General features: G+C 54.2%; 1 protein-coding gene across 1 annotated transcript; it reads left to right on the plus strand.

Moving 5' to 3' along the window:
* Positions 1 to 6,975: 6,975 nt before the first annotated feature.
* Positions 6,976 to 14,729, plus strand: Gata5 (GATA binding protein 5). Its single transcript, XM_041641654.1, has 6 exons — positions 6,976 to 7,607; positions 8,999 to 9,174; positions 13,210 to 13,335; positions 13,765 to 13,852; positions 14,135 to 14,259; positions 14,574 to 14,729. The coding sequence occupies exons 1-6, from the start codon at positions 7,064 to 7,066 to the stop codon at positions 14,727 to 14,729; spliced, it is 1,215 nt and encodes a 404-aa protein (XP_041497588.1). The 5' UTR covers positions 6,976 to 7,063.
* Positions 14,730 to 22,049: the final 7,320 nt, after the last annotated feature.

Here is a 22,049-nt window from a genome sequence, read left to right on the forward strand (position 1 = left end):
TCTGGGTGGGATTCTTCAGGAGCAAAGTGAGAAGCAGAGAAAAGAGAGAAAGAGAGGGAGAAGAGGGAGAGAAGGGAAGAAAGGTTTTATAGAGAAGAGCACAAGAGAAGGCTAAAATAAGCTTCATACCACGTGACTGGCACCATTCTGAGCTCCGGCTGTACTCGGATCTTCAGCCTTCCCCCTCCCCCAAGCCCAAACAGCTCCAGGTCTCTCCAAAGTAAATCCTGTCCTGAAGCTTTAGTAAGGTCAGGAAGTTGGGGAGGAACAACCTGACATGACTCACATAGACCGCCTTGCCACAGCCCGTAGCAAACCCAGTCCTCCACAGCCCAGCACAGGGCAGTTGATCACCCGAACACTTGGAAGTAAAAGTGAGAGTAAAATCCATTTACATTGTAAATTACCATCAGCTCATTTGGGGGTTCAAGTGTGCTCACCAGCCCTTTTCACATCCCAGGGATGGTCTCTATAGGAATGTGGCTAAGGTTGTCACCGTGAGGAGACAGAGGGAGCAAGCTAGGGTAGTCCAGCTGGTGCGTGGATCACCTAGGTAGTGGAGGATATCCCCCATGCTAGTGGGATAGACACTATCTGCCCCACAGTAAATCCCTACTAAATGCCTCCCACCTAGGGCCTAAATTTAGCCCTCACCTACTCCAAGACAAGTTTCTGAGCTGACCTGGGAGTATCCTGGGCTGGAAAGTCCCCCAAGTATGCAAACCAATCAGCAGCATTCCTTGCCTCACCTAAATTCTGGCCAATCCCACTCTGAAAGTTCTGTAGCCGCCATGAGCCTAGGAGTTGCTAAGTCATTGCTGTGCCGTCTTCCCCAGTGTTCTCCATCATAGTTCTGAAGTGCACAGCAACCAAGAACAGCTCCCCGTTTTCCAGTGCCCTCTCCTGTCTTAGCTGCCAAGCTCTAAGAATGGCCAGATGACTTATCGTGGGAAGACACACCTCCACCGGACCCAGGGACCTGGTGGGAAATGAGCGTTTCAGAAGGTACTGCGTTCAGATTCCTTCCCGTGGGCTCCTGGGCAGGATAGAGTCTTGGGTAGCAGCAGCCCCTTGCAGATCACCCTACTTGCTGACCCTGAGAAGCAGCCATGAAAACCCTCAGCGTCCCCTGTGGGCCTCAGCAAAGCTCTACAGAGAAGACAGGAGAGCTTTCCCTTCACTCAGGGTCACCCTGAAGGTTAAGGTGAGGCCAACTGGCTTCCCACTCAACCTGGAAGAGGGATTTCACAGTCTGCCGTTCAGCTGCCTGGAACCTCTGCCCAAGGGACTTCTCTTGTAGGAACATAGGATAGGAGCTTCTTGCCACCAAGCCTTTCACAACTGTGGGGTTCTCAAGGCAAGAGTAGTAGCTGACTTTGGGCATCAAAGTCACTCCAGAAGTGTGCTATGCCTTGTTCCCAGTCCAAACCAAAAGTCTACTCACTCACATCATACCAATTCCTTCATAGTGCCAAGATGAAAGGTGCCTGGGGTGGAGCCTGTGGTCCCCTCCCCTGTGCCCCAGCTCAGCCTTAGAATGACCTTCCACACACACACACGGAATATTTGTCTGCTGGGGGGAGGTCACTGAGAGAATGAGTGGACTCACATGGGACAGGGTCTGGCTTATTTTCGACAGTTTGTTTGTTGTTCGGGTTTTGAGACCGTCTCGGGCCGTCCAGACTAGCTTTGAACTCCTAATCCTCGTGCCTCTACTTCCTAAGTGCTAAGATTATACATGTTCTAAGTTTTCTAGAGGGGAATCTTAAGTGGCCGTTTTCAATTTTAATCTTTCTCAGTCCAGCCGAAGCCCACTACACAGATGCCAACCCCCACCCATCTTTTTACTTATTTATTTTGTTTTTTCAGGACAAGGTTTCCCTGGGTAGCCCTAGCTGATCTGAAACTCTCTCTGTAGCCCAGGCTGGCCTCAGACTCAAAGATCTGCCTGCCTCTGCCTCGCAAATGCTGGGATTAAAGGTGTGTGCCTGGCGTCCCTAACACTACTTCAGTCAGGGCAAAGATTCACCTGGCAGGGCAGCATCATTGTCAGGCTGGTTGGTGACTCACTTCTCCCCAGCCTGGTCACCGGGTGTCCAGGGTGAGGTCACTCTCTGGGAGTTAATTTTCAACTGAGAGCTGTGAGTCCAGCAGCCTTGTCCATCCTCAGTCCAGCTCAGGGAACGCCTCTCCGGGGATGTGACAGGCCTACCTTCCCTCTCTTTTCTCCATCCCTGAAAGGCACATCTCAAAGCCATCCTGTTCTGTAACGGTGCATTTACTGCTTCTTCAGTTTAGAGGGACGCCCATCCAAATACAAACTCACCTTGAGGTGTCTGGCGGTCTGGTGCGGCAGCTGCCACGATGAAGGCTGAGCAGCGTCAGGAAGGGCTTTGAAGGTGGATTTAGTCACACATGAAGTCAGTGCCCCTGAAATCCACCTTCACTCCTGCTCCCATCTTCTCCCAGCTGGCTCAGGCTCCGCTGGCGCATCTGCAGTGTGATGCGTGCAAGGCCATGTTCCTGTTTGTGGGAGCTGACAGTCACCGCCAGCGGCAATGGAGCCCTCCCACTCAGCCCACAGGCCACTCAGGGCTGCAGGCTCCTTAGACAGACAGGGAGCTCACTCAGCCCTGTGGGTCCAGCACCCGTGGAATAGGCGAGCAGCAGGGGCCAGCAGTGACTGTGGAGTAGAGCAAGGACCAAGGAATGCTGGCCCTGGGTTCAAATGCTGCCTCTGCCTCTGCCCGGTTATATCCCTGGGACTGTCATGTCCAGTCTCAGTTTTCCCACCTGGAAAGGAGGCATGAAAACTGCCCGCCTCACTGGAATGCTTAAAGAGTTCAAACGAGGCAAGTCCCTGTGTGAGGACAGGCATGTAAGAGCACTCGGGAAATGTCTTGGGGGTCCCTGTGACAAAAGCGTCTGTGGGCTTGGAGGGACCCACTGCGGATGACGCCTTGCTCTGAAGGTTCCTTCATTTCGGCTCTGGGCGCAGACGGGTGGTTCTGACCTGAGGCCCAGACAGAAGTGGCTTAAGTCCACTTCTGAGGGCAGGGGTCCAAGGGTTACTAGTGTCTGAGCGTAAACATACCCACAAGAGGAACACATCCTATGTCCCCAGACACAGCAAATCTAGACCCTCCAGATTCAGCACCCCCAGGCTCCACTCCTCCTCCCAGTTCTCAACCACACCTCTCAGCCCTCCCTTGTCTCAACCAGTTCTGCAGTCCTTGAAGGAGCCCTAGAATCCTCTGTAGGCCCAGAGGGTGCCAAGTTCCTGAGACTGAGGCCTAGTGGGGTCAACAGGGAACCCCACTGCCCCACTGAGGAGACAAAGAAAGGGGAGTTGAGGAGCTGAAGAAAGTAGGTGGGGGGATGGTAGCTAGCTTTCTCACCCTAGGGGCTGGGCAATAGTACTTACTGAAGGCATAGCCCTGAACCTCCCTGAGCCCCCAGGCTACCATAGGAAGTAAAGGAAGATCCCTAGGCCTTCTCACAGTTCCCAGAGCTCTTATGGGGAAGGGAAAGAGTAACCTGTACCCAGGGAGGAGGGGAATTGGGTGGGGGGAGCAGTCCAGTCCCAACCCCACACCTAGCCAACCCTGCTCTTAGGAGTTTCTTCCCTCCCCCAGGTTAAACTAATGCCACTTCTGTCTGCCTCAAAGTCCAGGGGCCACAACCAGCATCCCAGTGACTACAGACAAGGTGTGTGCACAAGGGCTCCACCTAGAGGCAGTGACCAAAAGGTTCCCAGTCCCAGGCCATTCCCACTGCAGGAGCAACGCTCCTGTAGGAGCAAACACAGCCAGAGTGTGATGCAAGCTGCAGGCGCCTAAAGTCCCTCTAGGGAGTCAGTCTAGAGTCCCTGACGCCCCCTTATCCCCCTGAACAATAGGACCGTTTTCTTTTCCTTCGATAAATGTGTCTGCGCTAACAGTTCCCAAGCTCTGCAGCGGGGAGGGGGTGGACTGCGGGGTAAGTGACAGCTGGAAATGAAACCCAGATCCTGTCAGCCTGGCAGGAGGTCCCTCTCCCCGCCCTCCAGCTTGGCCACTCAGGCCCTGGCGATCACAATGCCCGCAGCCCTGTTAACCCCAGGATGGTGGAATTCAGCTCTGTTTGGTCCCCAGAGAACTAACGTGCTGACCCCTCATCTATCTAGAGAACAGGGTCCAGGGTCCTTATCTCAGAGCTGCGTCCTTTCTCCTTACCTAGCTGGGTCAGTTCCGCCTGAGGGGCAGGCTGAGGGTCACCAGACAAGGGAGAGGCTCCCACCGGCCTTCCTGGCCTACTGTTTGGTATCCTGGGGACAGGACCTGTTCATCCACCCACCTGGTCAGTGTTCATCAGCCTCTACCTGTGACCTATTGAGGGTCCGATCCAATCGATCCCTCCCTGTAGTCACCATGAGAGGCAAGCATGATCACAGGAAGGAAAACAGCGAGCCAGTGCTGTGAAGTCTTGCCACAGCGAAGCTGAGCCCCCTATCCTGCCTCTATCCTGCTCTCTCTATCCTGCCTTCCTCAAAACTGACCGTGGGACTCAGCATCCGCAGAGAAGGAAAGACAGGAACATATAACAATCTGTGAGCGAAATGTACCGATGAGCCGCAGGGAGTGAGGTGGGCCTTGAGGGCTGCGTAGGAGTTTGACAGACAGAGAAAACAAGGGCTCTTCCGGGGGGAGCTGTGATGAGAAAGCCCTGTGGGTAAGAAGCAAGCACAGGCCCGGTGGCTCAGGGGTTGGCTCCCTCCTTGTAAGCGGAACATGGCGTCAAAGGTAACCTCTGGGGAAGGATGAGACAGAGCCAAGAGGACCTAGGGTTTGTGGTTTGAGAATCCTCCCTCTCTGGCTCAAGCAGAAGGGCCTGTAAAAGTCAAATTCTGTCATAGCCAGTGTCCCATCACTGCAGGGCAACCCGATGTGGGCAAAGGACACCCCACAGCCACTCCTGTTCTATTCTCTGTGAACAGATGAGCCTGCTTCCCTGTCCAGACAGTACCAGGTAGGCAAAGACCCAGAGCACCCACTAGACTGGCCTTCGTGAGGCCGAACCTCCAAGGAGCCTGTGAGGGTGGATCTTCTCCTCTTCTCCATGTCTACAGAGGCCAGGACTCCCTCCTTAGGTAAATTTGAAATCCCTCGTTTGTCTGAATCAGCTTGTTGGTTACCAGCTAGTCTGTGCTTTGCTCCTCTGTAAAGAGGAATAACTCTGTCTGCCTCAGTAAGACTGAGGAAACAATTAAACCCAGCCCAGGTCATGTGGTTATTCCCCCTTCGGGGACTTTACTGAGTTTATCCCAAGCAGAAAGCCCAAGTCCCTCTAGGTCCATCCCCACAGGACCCTAGGTCTGCCACTGATTCTGGGGAGAAGAGGACTCATTACCCAGCAAGTCACTTTTCATTCCCAGAGTTGGTGGAGGGCAGGGGGGAATCTCCCATTTCGTGTAAACATTCTCCAAGAGAGGGTGCAGTGTTGTTTTGTGTGCCCGCCATAGGAAGGAGAACCGTGAAGTCAGTGCTGGAACCCTGGCCCAGTCTCCACCTCAAAGAGAGAGGAAGAGAAGTCAGGAGAATGCAGTGGGAGGTGCCTTGAAGCAGGAAACGCTAAGGAACTCCCCTTCCCAGGAACCGACAGCTCCAGCTTCAACTCCGCACTTCCAGGGCTCAGACTCTACAGCCTAGATCAGGACAGTCTGTACCATCCCCAGGCCCAGGGTGCCCCCTTCATGTCCTCTCTTGGCTCATACCTAGAATCCCCTCATGTTGAATGAGAGCAGAGTGTGTGGATACCAGTGTGCCGGCATTGCTCAGCTTCTTTCTAAGAACTATTCCCTCGCTGAACAGCCAGCAATCCGTGGACACCGCCCCAAGGTTAGTCGAGGTACTTCCCTTATTTTAGGAGCTCCTGCCTGCAGCACCCCTGAACCGGTGTGAGCAAGTGAGAAACCTTCCTGCCATCTTCGGGCCCTCCAGGGTTGCTGCTCTTTCTGAGTGCTCCATCTGGGACGCTCGGTCAGCCAGGACACAGAAGTCACAACAAAACTGAGCTGGATGCTCTGGGCACCAACCCCCCCACCCCCACGGGAAGGTGAGGGCCTGTGTTTCCAGCACCTGAAAGAGACTCTTGCCGGGTTGAGAGCCTCGGGACTTTGAGTCTAGCAGTGGAAACGGTTGTGGCCTTAGGAATTACAATGCTCCACTCAGGGTTCGCTGGCATTGGAGTAATTGTTGGTGAACAAAACACCCAGAAAGAGAATAGAGGCCTGAGCCCTGCGGTCCCCGTGGAAGCTAGATCCCCATATAGGTTCGGGAAAATAGGGTCCTCAGGTGCGGGCCGACATGGTTCCACCACTGTGGGTTCAGTGGGGCCTGGATCATCGACTCAACCACAGGACATGGAACGGGCCTCTAAACCAGCCTGGGGCTGGAGCGAGGGCTGGGACCTGTGATCATAACAACAAAGACGGCTCAGAGCTGCTGCTGTCCCAGGACCCTGAACGCGCTCGCCTATTCGCACCCCCTGCGTTCGTTGGCGCTCAGCTGAGGGGACGCTGGTGCGTTGTGGTCCCAGAGTTCGACAAGCGGAGCCTGTTTGGGTCACGTGGCACTGAGGCCGGAGCCCTGGCGCTGACCCTAAGGGGAGGGAGGGATAGACTCTGAGAGGGAAGGGGCGGCCCGGTGGAGGCGGGGCGGCCGGAGCTCCCGGGATTCCCCACGGAGCGGCTCCGCCTGGAGACCCAGTCTACTACCCGCCGGTTACGGGTCCTCGGTCAGAGCCGCGCTTTCCTGCCCCGCGGGTGAGGGATTTGGCGGGCGATCTCTCTACGCGTGGCAAGGACCTCGTTCCTGGGGCCCTGCACCTCTTCTAACCAGGTCGTTCCACCCGGAGGAAACTCGGACCTGCCCCGGTGAACCGACTCGGAAAAGAGGAGTTTGCAAGCCGAACAGCAGCACCTGCCGCAGGGCGAGCGTGAGAGCTGATGTAGCGAATACAGTGATTCTTGCCCTCGACGCCTGTCTTTCTTCTCTGCAGGTCAAGCTCGTGCCGGGTGAGAAAAATGTATCAGAGCTTGGCGCTGGCCCAGAGCTCTGGTCAAGCCACCTACACCGACTCGGGAGCCTTTCTGCACGCTTCGGGAGCCGGCTCCCCGGTGTTCGTGGCACCCACGCGTGTGCCCTCCATGCTGCCCTATTTGCCTGCGTGTGAGCCGGGCTCGCAGCCTCCCGCGCTTGCCGCACACTCTAGCTGGACTCAGGCAGCTGCCGCTGACTCCTCAGCCTTCGGCTCTGGAAGCCCACACCCTCCAGCCGCACACCCACCGGGAGCCGCCACCTTCCCCTTCGCACACAGCCCCCCAGGGTCGGGCAGCGGCGGCAGTGCGGGGGCCCGGGACAGCAGCGCCTTCCAGGGCTCGCTGCTGGCTCGCGAACAGTACCCGACCCCGCTTGGGAGACCCATGGGCGCCTCGTATCCCACAACCTACCCTGCATACGTGACTCCCGACGTAGCCCCTTCGTGGACCTCCGGACCCTTCGATGGTAGCATCCTGCACGGTCTGCAGGGCCGCCCTAGCGGCCTCCCTGGCCGCAGGGCCACCTTCGGTGAGTACCGGTCTGGGGCTGCCCAGAGGATGTGGTTCTAATATTAACGCGCGCAGCGATAAACCCGCTCGCTACGAAATGCTATGCGTGCGAAAAGCCGAAATGCGTTTTTCTGCAGTCAGGGCTCACCCGCTTGATCCAACCCCACAAGAGTCCCTCCTAAAATTGCCAAGATACAGGAACCTATTTGGAACACAATGAGATGAAAAGCACTCAATCCAGAATTCTTTTTTTTTTTCAGCATAATAGCAAGAAAATAATATATTTCTGCTTTTCACCCGACCAAACCCCAAAATAGCATTTTGGAATATATCAACTTGAAAACTTTATTCTAAAAAAATTCTTGAAAGTTTTGGAAATCATTTTTGGTTTTAAGACAGGGACTTATTAAGTAGCTTCAAACTTAACAGCGGCCCTCCTTCAGCCCTCCTAAGTGCCGCGCTTACAGGCAGACACCATTATGCCAGGCTAAAATGAGCTTTATAAAGTTCAAAATACTGATTATTTGAGCAAGTCACCACAGCCGTCTCGTTCTGCAACACTGGCATTCCAGCTTGAGATTTCCACACCTCCCAGGAACAAAAATGAGATTAGATTAGATCCCAAGGTTGTTGAGCTGAGAATTGCTTCTGTTTCTGAGTATTTTTGAGGCACAGGCCGAGCAAAGAGGGATGACCTCTGCTTAGCAGCCTCGGGGCCTCCTCTAGGCCATCCCTCCAAGAACTGGGAAGCCTGCCCCCTGATTCATAGGCCCCTCTTGGCCCAAGTCAACCTAGCGCACTTAGACAAGGGCGACCCCTGTGCCTGGTACCCACCTCCAGCCAGTAGATGATTGATCCACCCTGCCCCCAGCCAGTGTCCCCCTGCCTGTATGGCTGTGGTTCCATGCTATACCTGGAGCTGGACCAGGATTCCTGATGCCCCTATGGTCTTGTCTCCTGAGAGAGGACAGTGACTGACCCCACAACAAAGCTGACAGCAAGGCCATCAGCACCTATAGAACCCCAGGTCTCTGTCTCCCAGTCCACTCCTCCTTGAGGCCCCCTCAAGCTTACAGGAGACCCTCGAGTGGGACGGGAGGGAGGAAATAAGGCTCTGCCATCCACTTCCTTCTGTCTGTGTAGTCACATCTGCTTCCAACGCTTATTAGAAATACAAAGGCTGACGTGGTTAAGAAAGGGGCCATCTCGGGTATCTACCTTAAAGTGTGGTTTATTTTTATTCCTGCCCTATAAAAGCGGCTCTAACAAATTTCACTGAAAACTAAATAAGACTAAGTATATAAATAAATCACCCTTTAATGAGTTAAGTATAAGACACTATAAAAATAGAAGCCCTCGGGCTCTCCAGAGGGGCAGAGGCCCCAGCCCACAAGCTTCTTGTCCCCACAGTACCTGACTTCTTGGAGGAGTTTCCTGGTGAGGGCCGGGAGTGTGTCAACTGTGGAGCCCTGTCTACACCACTGTGGCGCCGTGACGGCACCGGGCACTACCTGTGCAACGCCTGCGGCCTCTATCACAAGATGAACGGGGTCAACCGGCCACTAGTGAGGCCTCAGAAGCGTCTGGTGAGTGTGGTAGAGAGAGGACCAGGGTTAGTGCTACAAGAAGGATAAAGGGAATGGCTGGTTTCTGCATGCTCAGCAGCCGCTGGGTTCCTGAAGGATGGGCTAGGAAATGAAGTACAGGGCTGTGAGCTGCCCCGGGCTCCTGGTTGGGCCAGGCCAACTCAGCTCTTCCTGGGGTTTGAAAATATCCAGGAACCCATCAGGATCCAGGCAAGGACTCCTGGTGGGGACCTGGCTCGGGTCTTAAAACCCACTGCGGTATCGGCAGGTTACCTGGCACTTGACAGAGTAAGGGGTGTTTCAAAGCTGCTTGCTACATAGGCACAGGATGTCCTGGGATCGGGTTTGAGAGTGAGGTCTGCCCTGGGTAGATAAGCCACAGTTTCTGCGGGACCCTGGGGGCTCAGCGCTGCCGTGGGACTGTGTTAGTGGTGATGGTAGGGGGCAACCTGATCAGTTAGAGGCCTCGAGGTGACCGGTGCAGATGGGATTGAGGGAAGGCCTGCTGGCCCCGCTGATGGTGATGTTGAGAACTTACTACACCAGAGAATCTCTGGGTTGGGGTCGCTAGGAAACCAGGCCTCTGCCTTTTGCCAATCTCGCTGGTTATAAGCCTTGTTTTCACTTTTGGTTCTTTCCGGTACGTGACCGTATAGCTGTTGGTTAGAAATGAAGATCAGACTTGGGCCGCCAGGAATCGCTGAGGCAGGAAGTAGCTTTAGTCTACCATCTCACAGGCAAACCTTCAAGTTCAGGTTTAAATACACATCTGGGTTGGTGTTGGCAGATTACCTGACATTCTTGCTATGGAGGGTACAGGGGATCCGTGGGTCTCAGACCTGGGCAAGACTGCTCCTGAGTACCAGGCCCTCCTGTCTAAAGGTGTGAAGCCCAGATGAGGCAGATGAGGGTCAACATCTCCATCTGGGGGGTGCTTCTCACCCTCCAGGTTTCAGAAGGGTTCCATGTCCATATCAGGCAGGGTCTGGGGCCTGGCTGCTCTAGTTCTACCTGACAGGTGTGCTGAACTTGGCTTCCTGAGTGCACTGACATGGGGTTGTAGCTCTTGTACATTGTATGTTACAGGCGTGTGAGGCCCTAAGATAGAGACAATGTTATAAGCTCCAGAAGGCAGGTAGGATGTAGGAAGGGACTTCTCTGGGATTTGGGGATCTGTAGGCCCATTCTGCCCAATATTTTGCCTCTTGCCATCACAAGGATCACTCCAGAGGCTACTGTGCCCTCTGGTCCCTTCCTTCAGTGATCTGCCTTATAATGGAAACCCCCTGCATGAGCGCTTCCCAGCCTGGTCTTCATGACATCCTCTAATGTGGAAACCATAGACAACAAGATAGAAACATAGCCCAGGTGTGGAAGACTGCATCCTAGGCTGGGGTACAGTCTTCCTAAGCATAGCCCAGGTGTGGAAGACTGCATCCTGGGCTGGGGTACAGTCTTCCTAGCATAGCCCAGGTGTGGAAGACTGCATCCTGGGCTGGGGTACAGTCTTCCTAAGCAGCAGACCTGTCCTGTCCCTTGAGTCTGCCCTCTCGCCTCCATGCCAGGCTCTAAACTGGACACCCAGGCACAGTGATAAGAATCAGGCAAGAGTCCCTGGTCCACTCTGGGATAGATGGGTGGGTTCTCGGCCCCCCAAATGTACTCTTCTCCCCTCAGTTTGAAACTGGAGGTGTTTCCAGCCTTGGCCGATCCCCAAGGCTCCAGATGGCTCTGCACCCCACCAGTCCTGGGTAACTGGGTCCTGGGCTCCAAGGAAGCCACTCTACAACGCTCCGTACTGCAGCTTTCATTTTCCAAAACTCTTTCCTGAAAATATGACTTGCCCTCCAAGCAGGGCTCAGCCACCTTCCCTGGGTGTCTGCCTTAGCAATCTGGAGGCCCCAGGGAGCGGAGGCCAGGACTTAGTGCCACTCTCTTTCCAGATGGGCTGTCATTGGAGATGAAGTTCTCTTGAAGAGAACAGGCAAGGGCTGGAGAGGTGGCTCAGGGCTTAGGAGCACTGACTGCTCTTCCAGAGGACCCAGGTTTAATTCCCAGCACGCACGAGGAAGCTCACAACTGTCTGTAGCTCCAGTTCCAGGAGATCTGACACCTTCAGACCAAAGTACATAAAATAAGGTTAAATTAAAAGAAAGAAAGGAAGGAAGGAAGAAAAAGAGCAGGCAAAAGAGAGATGAAGTGCAGCCAGGAGAGGCTGGTCTCTGGGCATCCGAAAGTGACCAGGCTGCCTGCACAGACAAGGAGAAAGGACAGACAGAGGCTTGGGGGGCCCCACTGGGGTGTGGCAAATGGGCATGTGCCCAAGTGCTCAATGGAGAAAGAAGGCTCTATCCACCTGGCTTCTCGATTTCCTGTGGTCCCTGGACACGTCTGAGCTTCCATTTCCCTTCCGTGCAATGACTGGCAGCTCGGGACAGCTCAGGAAAAGGCAATGACTTCTTGGGCCATTGTGTTCTCCTATGTTCTTAGTTTGTAAAAGTAAAACACAATCGCAATGAAAAGATTCCAGCGTGGTTTCCAGACTTTTCGCTTGCGTTTCTGTGTGGGGATGAGTCTGTGCACCTTTCTTCCTGTGTATGGTCTGCCATGGGACTCTTGCGTTTGCTTCTTGCCCACCGTCTCAGAAGGTACCCACAGCTCCTAGCTGTGGTTCAAGGAAGAAGAGAGGCCACAGGCTAGGGCTTCCCTAGGTCTAAGATCCAGCAGGAACCGGGGACTGCAAAATTCCAGGCACCTAGTTAAGTGTGACTTCTATATAAACACAAATATCTTACTAATCATATTCCAAGTACTGCAGGAGATACATTTACACAAAACCCTCACTCTCCCTCTTGGCTGATGTTCTAGAATTGTAGTTGAAGCTGAAGCCCTGAACCATAAAGGGGAGGGTTGGGGGGTCAGAGGTGCTATTCAAGGGCAGGACCAAGGCGGGGACAGAACAGTACAGTCTGGTGCCAGTAGCTGGAACAGAAAGTGTCACAGCAAGGTTGGACTGTGGAATTTAGGAAGAGCTCAGGGTCCGGGTACCTAGGGCCTCTTAGAATGAAGTTTTCTTTCCGTAATAGGGACAAGATTCTATCATACACTGAACTGTGAACCATGTACCAGGAAAACTTCCAATCTCAGCCAACTTAGAGACATTGTCTGGTTGGGTCCTCTGTGACGACTCCCCAGACACAGTACCAGGAACTCATTCCTTGCCCCACACCAATTTCTTTAGTTGGGCCCAGATTCCTGTGTCTGGCTTGCCCTCTAGCTCAGGGCCCAAGTTCCCCAAACACAGGGCAGTCAGGGGTCCCTGGTAGGTGTGATATCGGGATACCCTGCTGGGAGATGTGGGGTAGACAGCTAAAAGGCTCCACACAGCCAGGATTAAGAGATTGTAGACACTGAGCACAGCCGGGGTGCCATGACAGATAAGACCCTTCACTGTCTACTCAGCATCCAGCGGGTACTGGGGAAGCTGCAGACAGGAGCCAATGTGAGCTCTGAGCTTAGGAGACAGGTGTGCAAGGGGACCAGCAGCACCGGGAGAGTTAACCTTTGCTCCTCACCTCCCGAGGAGTCTGTGGCCTTGAGGGCGCCAATCCCCAACAGAGATGCCGGATTTAGGCCACCCTGCCTGGCTTAGACAATAATCAATGGCTGTATTGCTACACCACACCTTCCTGGCCTCAGAACGCCACCACCAGACCCTGAAAGATCTGTTACATCTCAGTGATGGGAAATGCCCAGAGGTGAAGGGCCTGGTCTTGGGACCAGAAGGCCAATGAGTCAAAGCTTTGTGAAACCAAGGACATCATTTCCTGCCAGATAGGCCCATGGCAAGCCTCAGGTCATACCACCCCCAAATGTCTCACTAAACCAGAACAGTCAGTCCCTGACCTGGCACCTGGTAACTGCTGAGTCTAGCTAGCTTCTATCCATCCTGTTCATTGTCATTTACTGTCAATGACCCCCAAGTCAGTTCTGCTCCCCCAATTCCTGGCTCACCCCAGCTCACTTGCCCCACAGTCCTCGTCCCGTCGATCCGGCCTCTGCTGCTCCAACTGCCACACCGCCACCACCACCCTCTGGAGGCGCAATGCGGAGGGCGAGCCGGTGTGCAATGCCTGCGGCCTCTACATGAAGCTCCACGGGGTGAGTGGCAGGGAGTAGCTACCTCTATCCAGAACCACGTGGTTGTCCCGCTACCTCAGCTGCACGGGACCACCCTCAGCCCCCGGCTTGAACATGTTCTGGGAGTGTTAAACCTATGTGGACTTTCCACATACCCGCTTCTCTGGAAAAGGAAGCTGTTGGCTCCATGCCCACTCTGCAGTCCTGCCCACCGAGATTCATGGAGCTCCATTCAGCCTAGAATGGATGCTGGACACCCAAATCTTGCCCTCTATACACTCCAGCCCTGCATCTTGGCTCTCAGGCAGATGGGATGGGCATCCAAGGGTGGCTGACCCAACGGGGGGGGGGGGGGGGGGACTCTCTAGGGGGAACAAGAAGGTGACTGTGCAAGAGCCCAGGGGTGGTCAGGGATGGGGAGCAGCCACCTACCCTTGCTGTCCCTGCCAGGTGCCACGGCCACTAGCCATGAAAAAGGAGAGCATCCAGACCAGAAAACGGAAGCCAAAGAACCCTGCCAAGATCAAGGGCTCCTCAGGTGTGAATGGAGGAGGGGGGGATACTCTCAGGCCTCTGAGTCTCACGCTAACCCTGCCCCTCATGGGTGTCCTTCAGCTTGTTGGGGAAGGGGCGGATGATGTGAGCTGGCCAAACCGTGGGACAGAAGTAGGCTAGACAAAGCCATGCCTGACCCTCTAACTTTTGGTGCTGTGTGACTTTAAGACGTCTCCTCTGGACAAGGATAGGAGAACTGGCCACATAGCAGGAAATACGGCCAGATCTGGCATCTTCTGTAAATGTCCCCGGTCTTCCCTTCCAGGATCCACAGCAAACACCGCAGCCTCTTCTCCCACTATCCTCAACACTGAGGCCTCAGCCGCCACTCTGAAGGCAGAGCCCAGTCTGGCATCTCCGGGGTGTCCTGGGCCCACTATCACCTCCCAGGTAAGGGGGATGAGGCAGGGGAGTGCAAGAGGCAGGTCCCCACACTTCCCTGGAGAACCTTGGTTCTTGCCCCCAGGGCTGCTCCCAGAGCTTCACTGAGCACACAGCCCTCAACCACCGATGTGGTGGCATCGTTCCCCAGATCTGTGTGTACCATGGTCCAGAGCCCTGAAGGTCTTACTAGTCAGTACTCCTCAGGGGCCTTTCCAGTCCTTCTAGGCTGAGGGGCGCTTGGGGCAAATCGCTATGATGTGCCTCCAGCTCTAGAGAGGTGGTACACTCCTCCGTACTCACTCACCCCATCCCGTCTGCAGGCTTCCAGCTCAGTGGATGACTCCCTGGCCCCTAGTCATCTGGAGTTCAAGTTTGAACCTGAAGACTTTGCCTTCACCTCTTCGTCCCTGAGCCCCCAGGCCGGCCTCAGTGGGGTCCTGCGTCAGGAGGCCTGGTGTGCCCTGGCTTTGGCCTAGGTACTCGGGAAGCTGTCACCACAGTGGATCCCAGGAACAGCCTGCCAGTCTGGCTCCTAGAGCATAGCAGAGACAAAGGGGCCCCAGGAACGGAGGTTAGCCTATGGAGCCAGCAGCTTCCACGGGTCCCTCGCCACTGCGGTGGGGAGCTTCTCGCGCTGACACCCCAGAGGAAGAAGAAGGCTGGTGGGTGAAGAAGGTTTGAAGGCTCCCCAGACTCCTCATGGGCCCCTCTGTAGACGAGATGACTGGAGATACCCACCAACGACTTGAATGCCATCAACGCTCAACAGTTTGCAGCAGCTGGCAAAAGTTCACAGCATCCCACAGTAAAATCTGATCCAAGTGAAACAAACAGAGCCCAGGCGGGCAGTAAGAAGGAGGGGACCCAACAGGGCCTCTGGGGTCTCAAGTTCTTAACTTCCCATATTTGATTCTGCGAGGCTGAGTGAGTGCCTTCTTGCCTACGAATGTAGGACTATCGGAGGCCAGTGTGCAGGTTGGACACTGCACCAGGGCACCACCCCAAGGCAAATCCGTCTCTCTGGCCATCATCACAGACTTCTGTGTTTATTTGTATGCCTGTCTGGCCATCAGTGTACTAAGGCTTTTGCTGGTGGAGAGATCTACGCAGAGACACTGTTGGAACTGGGTGACATGTGACCTCGTGACCGGGCTCAGCTATCAGCCCAGCAGTTGGTAACACAGCCCTTTGCAGCACCCTCTTCATACCAATTCATGCCCACTGGCTGTGACTCTGCACAGGATGCTGGTCAGTTCTAGAGCCCCAGCAGCGAGAGGAAGAGGGTGCTCTGTAGGCCACACCCCCACAGGTCTCATCTCTTTCCAGGGTTCCACCCCCAGGTGAGGAAACCAGGAGGTAGAGGAGTTAAGGGGTCACCTAAGCATGAAGACTACCCCATCGTGTCTCCAGTGTGGACCCGTGATCCTTCCACCCAGTTCAGCTTGAGGCAGAGGCCATGGGTCCCAGTTAGAAGGAAAGCAGGGACCAGTAGCCTGCAGCCTCTGCAGATATCATTGGACCAAGGGCAAGGCATGTTTCTGTCACTGGCTCCAAGTAAGCATACCTAGCCTTCCATGTACCTGTGGAAGGCACAGTCAGCTCCCTTGATGCCTGTTATCAGGACCCAGAGACTGGGGTAGGGGAAGGAGGGGGCTAGAGACAGACACCGTGTGAATACCTCCAAGCACGCACGCCCAAGTGTGCACAGACACAGACCAGACCACAGCAGCTGCACAAGGTCTCAGAACAGGGTTCTCACTGCAGTCCTGTTTCTGGGAGTCCCTTTTGTCCAAGCCTCGGTTTCCCCTTCTGTGATACAAGAGGTGACTACGATTACATCTGTAACTCAGGCGTCCATCTAGCTACTGTGGTCACTGGGAGACCCCAAATGTGGAAGAGGCACCAGGCACTCACCAACCAGGCAGGCTCCTGGAGAGACCCACAGTGAGAGGATGGATGGAAGGGAACTCAGGAGAGAGGAGGGCCCAGCATAAGAGATCCCTCCCGCTTCTCACTTCTTTTTCCTTCCTTTCTTTCTTTCTTTCTTTCTTTTCTGGTTGGTTGGTTTTGGTTTGTTGTCGTTGTTGTTTGTTTTGTTTTTGTTTGTTTTTGAGACAGGCTCACACTATGTCGCTCTGGCTATCCTGAAACTCACTCTGTAGACCAGGCTGGCCTCGAACTCACAGAGATCTGTCTGCCTCTGCCTCCTGAGTGCTGGGATTAAAGGTGTGTGCCACCACTGCCTGGCTCTCTCTCTTTTTTTATTTATTTATCTTATCTGTGTGAGTATTCTGCCTGCGCATGTGTATGTCTAAAACACGCATCCCTGGTGCGGCAGGCATCTTTGGTTGGAAGCCCTTGTGTGGGTGGTGGGAACTGAACCAGGATCCTCCGAAAGAGCAACAAGTGCTCTTATCCATGGAGCCATCTCTCCAGGTCCCTGCTTCGGCTTCTTAACTAAGGCTGGAGTGAAGAAGGCCATGGGCTCCACCACTGGGCATGGTCGCTGCTGCTAAATTTAAGTTTTCTCCTCTTCAGGAAGAAGCCAGTAGACCAAGTCCTTAATATAGCTACCAGGCACCCTGCCACTGCCCTTCCTCCCACCACCCACCCCCATCCTGCCCACTGCTCATAAACCACCAATTGAGCTGCTCACGTCCAACAAGCCAGAGCAACTGGGGGCCTCATCTGAACAGCAGCGGGAAAAAGAAGGTCCCTTTGCTGTTGTCTGCAGGGTACTCTATCAGCTCGGAGCTGCAGCACCCCAGACCATGAAGCAGGAGGGGCCACAGCACCCCCAAGTCTATCCTTTCCTGTCCAAAATATCTTCTGGCCCCCATGATGTGTGCTGGGAAGCCCAGGGAAACCCAGTGAGGTGGCGAAGTGGGGTACACAGGACACACAGATGGGGAGACCAGGGTCCTGTCGATTGGCAGAGACCAGGGTCCTGTTCATTTGCGGAGACCAGGGTACTGTCAGTTGGCGGAAATAGGGTCTTGTCAGTCGGCAGAGACCAGGGTCCTGTCCGTTGACGTTTCTTTTTCCTTCCAGCTATGACTCTATGCCATGTTCTGATCCTCCTCCAGACTGCTATGTTACTCCTCTTGCTACAGCTGGTCACCTTGTATCCGTGCATTCTGTGTGCAAGGTGAAACCTGATCCCTAGAGCTGTTCTACGCCAGGCAGCTAACTCTTGGGGACGCTGCCACCATGCTGAGCTGGGACCTGAGCTTGCAGGGACAGAGACAAAGGGTGAGCGTTCCTTAGGCTGAAAATGGTGGCCTGTCTCCAAGTAGAGCCAATTCTCCCAGGTGCTCCTCTGAAAGCCTAGTTTCAGAAGGGAAAACCTAGGGCAAAGAGGTTTGTGAAGGGCAAGTAGCTTCCTGTTTGACCAAATAAGGGCATCTCTTAGACCAGACCGGTGGCTACTGTCACCGGCAGCACCTGGGTCTCCCATCATAAGACCCAGGGTGCCATGTTACTGACCGTCCACCTGGCCCTCACTGCTGTCCTTTGTCACAGCTCTGAGGACAGTTCTAGGGCCCTGGCAGCATCCCCCAAGGCACGTGAACAGGCTGCGGGCAGAGCAGCCTGGGTGGAGAGAGGGTGAGAGGCTGCATAAAGGAAGGAAGGACCAGAAAGAGCACAGAGTTCAGATCCACTCTCTCGAGTGTGCGCAGCTCCACAGTCCTAGCTCCTTGTGTGGACCGACCGCTAGGGAATGCGTGACCCTCGAGTCCCTCTAGTGCCTCCAAGGATAGGCCTGGACAGCATCTGAGGTCAGGTTCCAGCCTTCTGTGGGCCCAGCTCAGGTAGGGACACCAGCTAGCCGAGAGATTCAAATGTGCCCCCACCTCCACTCCAATGTGTCCCACCCTTTTGTATCTTGGAATGTGTCACACAGCACATTGCCTTTATTAATGCCAACCGGTTAGCCAGACTGGACCCTATCTCCACTTGAGAAGCAGAGTCTCTGGTCCTGTCCCATGTGTGGACCCTACCACATCCTCTCTACTCTCCCTCTCCCCAGGATGAAGTGAGGCCCGAGAGACTTGGTTCCCTGTAGCACCAGGCTTTGGGCAGGGCAGCCCTGGTGCCTGAATTCCCTACACAAACACTTGAGCTGACCCTGGCCTCAAAGGGGAGGGGGCTGACAAAGCCCTCGCGAGTAGCCCCCTCTCCTCCGGGCCCCCGCATGACGCCAAGATGTTGACATGGACGGCTCCAGCCGTCTTATTTATTATCTGATAAAGCGAGCTCGGCACCGTCAGTGGACAGCGTCTGGCCGCTCTGAGCTGACCAGCATGGGGGAGGAGGAAGGCCGTACTGCGGACAGAGCCGGGCCCCAGCCTCACCCTGGGACAGGCCTCCACCCTGGACTCTCCGCAGCTTCTCCTCCCCCATCCTTGGCTCTCGCCACTGCTCACAGTACCATCTGGGGAGGATCTCTCTGCCTAGAGTATCACAGGCACCTGAGGCTGTGCCCCTCCTGCCAAGCTCAGCTGCCCCAGCTGATCCTTCCTCCTCATGTACCCGTCACCCAATTACTGTGCTGCCCATCCTCCACACCCTGCATTTGGGCTAGAGTTCAGACTTTCCACGATGAAGCTTCAGGCCTGCTTCTTTGCCCACAAACACTACTCCTCCAAGACCCAACTCTAAACTGTTAACTAAGCCCCAAAGACCCCACCCCACCCCCAGGGGTCCCCTTTGCTGCCAGCTGCATTCACTCTCAGGTACAGGGGACACTTGGCAGCATTCAAATGCACCCGACCCCTAGATGTTTGCTTCATCTCCCCGACTCCAGTGCCCTTCCTGTCTTTTGTGCATCTAACCAGTGACGTGGGTCCGAGCATTTGGTGCCTACTCACCTTCTCTTTCAGTATTTTTGGCAAGGATTAAGATCAAGTCCTGTCACCGTACTTGGAGGTCAAGTGTCCCAGGCAGCTCTAGAGGCCTCTTGTAGACAACTCAGCACAATCATACATAGACATCGATGTATAGTTGTGGGCCTGGGCATTGCAATGTGCAATAAGCTCTCATTCCAGGGCTGCCCTTGGGCAGGGAAAACATGGTAGATATTCAAGAAGAGGGAATCCAATAACTCCTAGAGGTGCTATGTAGCTGAGCCCTTAGAAATCAGAGTTCCTAATAACACAAAGGTGGGCTGAAGCTTTCCTACCAAAAGGATGGCAAAATTTCACCTCATGTGTAAAGTATTACCACCACCTCTGTGCACAAAAACACTAGATGTGTTATTGTTCATTGTGTGTGCATGTGTTATACATGTGGTATAAATACATGTATATGCATGAGCATGTGTACACACGGTAGTCAGAGATGTATGTCGCCTGTCTTTCCTCCATCACTCTTCATGTGTTGTTTGGCTGACTGATTGATTTATTAAATGATTGATTGATTGACCAACTGATTGATTGATTGTCTGATTGATTGATTGAGAAAGGTTCTCACTGTGTAGCCCTAGAGGGCCTGGAACTCATTATGTAGACCAGATTGGCCTCAAACTCACAGAGATCCACTGCCTCCGAAGTGCTGGTACTGAGGGCATGTGCCACCACCACACATGGCCACTCTCCACCTGGTGTTGAAGGCGTGTGCACCACATATGGCCACTCTCCACCTGGTACTGAAGGCGTGTGCACCACACATGGCCACTCTCCACCTGGTACTGAAGGCGTGTGCACCACACATGGCCACTCTCCACCTGGTGTTGAAGGCGTGTGCACCACACATGGCTCCTCTCCACCTGGTACTGAAGGCGTGTGCCACCACCACACATGGCCACTCTCCACCTGGTACTGAAGGCGTGTGCCACCACCACACATGGCCACTCTCCACCTGGTACTGAAGGCGTGTGCACCACACATGGCCACTCTCCACCTGGTACTGAGGGCATGTGCCACCACCACACATGGCCACTCTCCACCTGGTACTGAAGGCGTGTGCCACCACCACACATGGCCACTCTCCACCTGGTACTGAAGGCGTGTGCACCACACATGGCCACTCTCCACCTGGTACTGAAGGCGTGTGCACCACACATGGCTCCTCTCCACCTGGTGTTGAAGGCGTGTGCACCACACATGGCTCCTCTCCACCTGGTACTGAAGGCGTGTGCCACCACCACACATGGCCACTCTCCACCTGGTACTGAAGGCGTGTGCCACCACCACACATGGCCACTCTCCACCTGGTACTGAAGGCGTGTGCCATCACACATGGCTACTCTCCACCTGGTACTGAAGGCGTGTGCACCACACATGGCCACTCTCCACCTGGTACTGAAGGCGTGTGCCACCACCACACATGGCCACTCTCCACCTGGTGTTGAAGGCGTGTGCCACCACCACACATGGCTACTCTCCACCTTATTTTTTTGGTACAGCGTCTCTCACTGTACCTGGAACTCATCTATTCGGCTAGACCTGCTGGCCAATGAACTCAACCAAGCATAGGTTACAGACACATACTTCTGTGCCCAGATTTTACATGGGTGCTGGGAATTGTGATTATACAGCAGAAACTTTACCAGCTGAGTTACCTCCCTGGCCCTAGTGTATGATTATTTTTAATATGTAGAGGAATAGATTAGTAACAAAACTAGTTCCTGGGACAAGTACAACTTAATCTAAAATTCATTTTTCTTTTTTTGTTTTGTTTTGTTTGTTTTTGAGACAAAGTTTCTCTGTGCAACAGTTCTGGCTGTCCTGGAACTTTGCAGACCAGGCTAGCCTTGAATTCACAAAGATCTGTCTGCCTCTGCCTCCCAGGTACAGGGATTAAAGGTGTGCACCACCATTTCCTGGATTGAAAGAGAGTTTGTCTTAATGAAGTCCTGAATGAATCAGGCATAGAAACATCAGGAAGAAGGCTGAGGGTGGTTATTGTGAAGTGCCCATGTGACCTCCTGCCATGTGCCTGGTCCTACAGAAAGGGCTCTGGGGAAACTGTCCGCAGAGACTGGCTGCCTCTTCCATACCAGCCATGTGTCTCTGCCATAGCAGAATTAAATCTAGGATCCAAGAGGTCTTCTGCCAGTCCGGTATAGGAAGCAACTAAAAAGAAACAATTTCTCCGCCTAGGCACTCCTGAGCAGGTGAATCCAAACTCTCCTTGGGCCTCAGAAGCACTGGAGGACACACAGGAGGCTGAATTCACTGGGTTCTCCCCAGTGAACACAAAAGAGACAGAGAAAGACAGGGAGGTGAGAACAGGGCAGGGTGGAGATAGAGAAGAAGACAGAGCAAAAGAGAAACAGGGGGAAAGCAGCAAGAAGAGAAGCAGGGAGGCAGACATAAATAGACCCCACCACCAGGCCTTGGCTCTGGGATCTAACAACCATGACCAGGAAGCCCCACCCTTGGAGGAGTAAGATGCCCATCAGCTCAGATGTGGCACCTACAGGCCCATTTGTCACCTCTGGGGCTGGAGAACACAGGAGCGAGAAAATGCTGGCTGAGGATTCAGGGCTACTTTACTTCCTCAACCACACAAAGAGAACAGAGTCAACAGAGACCAGCCAACTCCCTACTGACCCTGGGCTAGGGTATGAGGGGGACAGTGGGTCCCACCAGAAGCTCAGATCCACAGTATTTCCTAAGTTTCTCAGTCAGGGTCAAGAGTTCTTTTGACAAACTTAAAGCACAGAAAACCCTTCACGCTGCAACCTCCTTAAACCAACAGCATCTGCTAGGCATAAACCAGCCACAGATGCATGTTTCCACGTGGCTGCCCAGAAAGCCTGGCTCTCACCCTCTTCTGAAGTGAACCTGGGA

The sequence above is a fragment of the Microtus oregoni genome, unplaced genomic scaffold, assembly GCF_018167655.1.
Source record: "Microtus oregoni isolate MIOR12 unplaced genomic scaffold, Mior012 000071F_ref0000514, whole genome shotgun sequence".
Taxonomy (NCBI): domain Eukaryota; kingdom Metazoa; phylum Chordata; class Mammalia; order Rodentia; family Cricetidae; genus Microtus; species Microtus oregoni.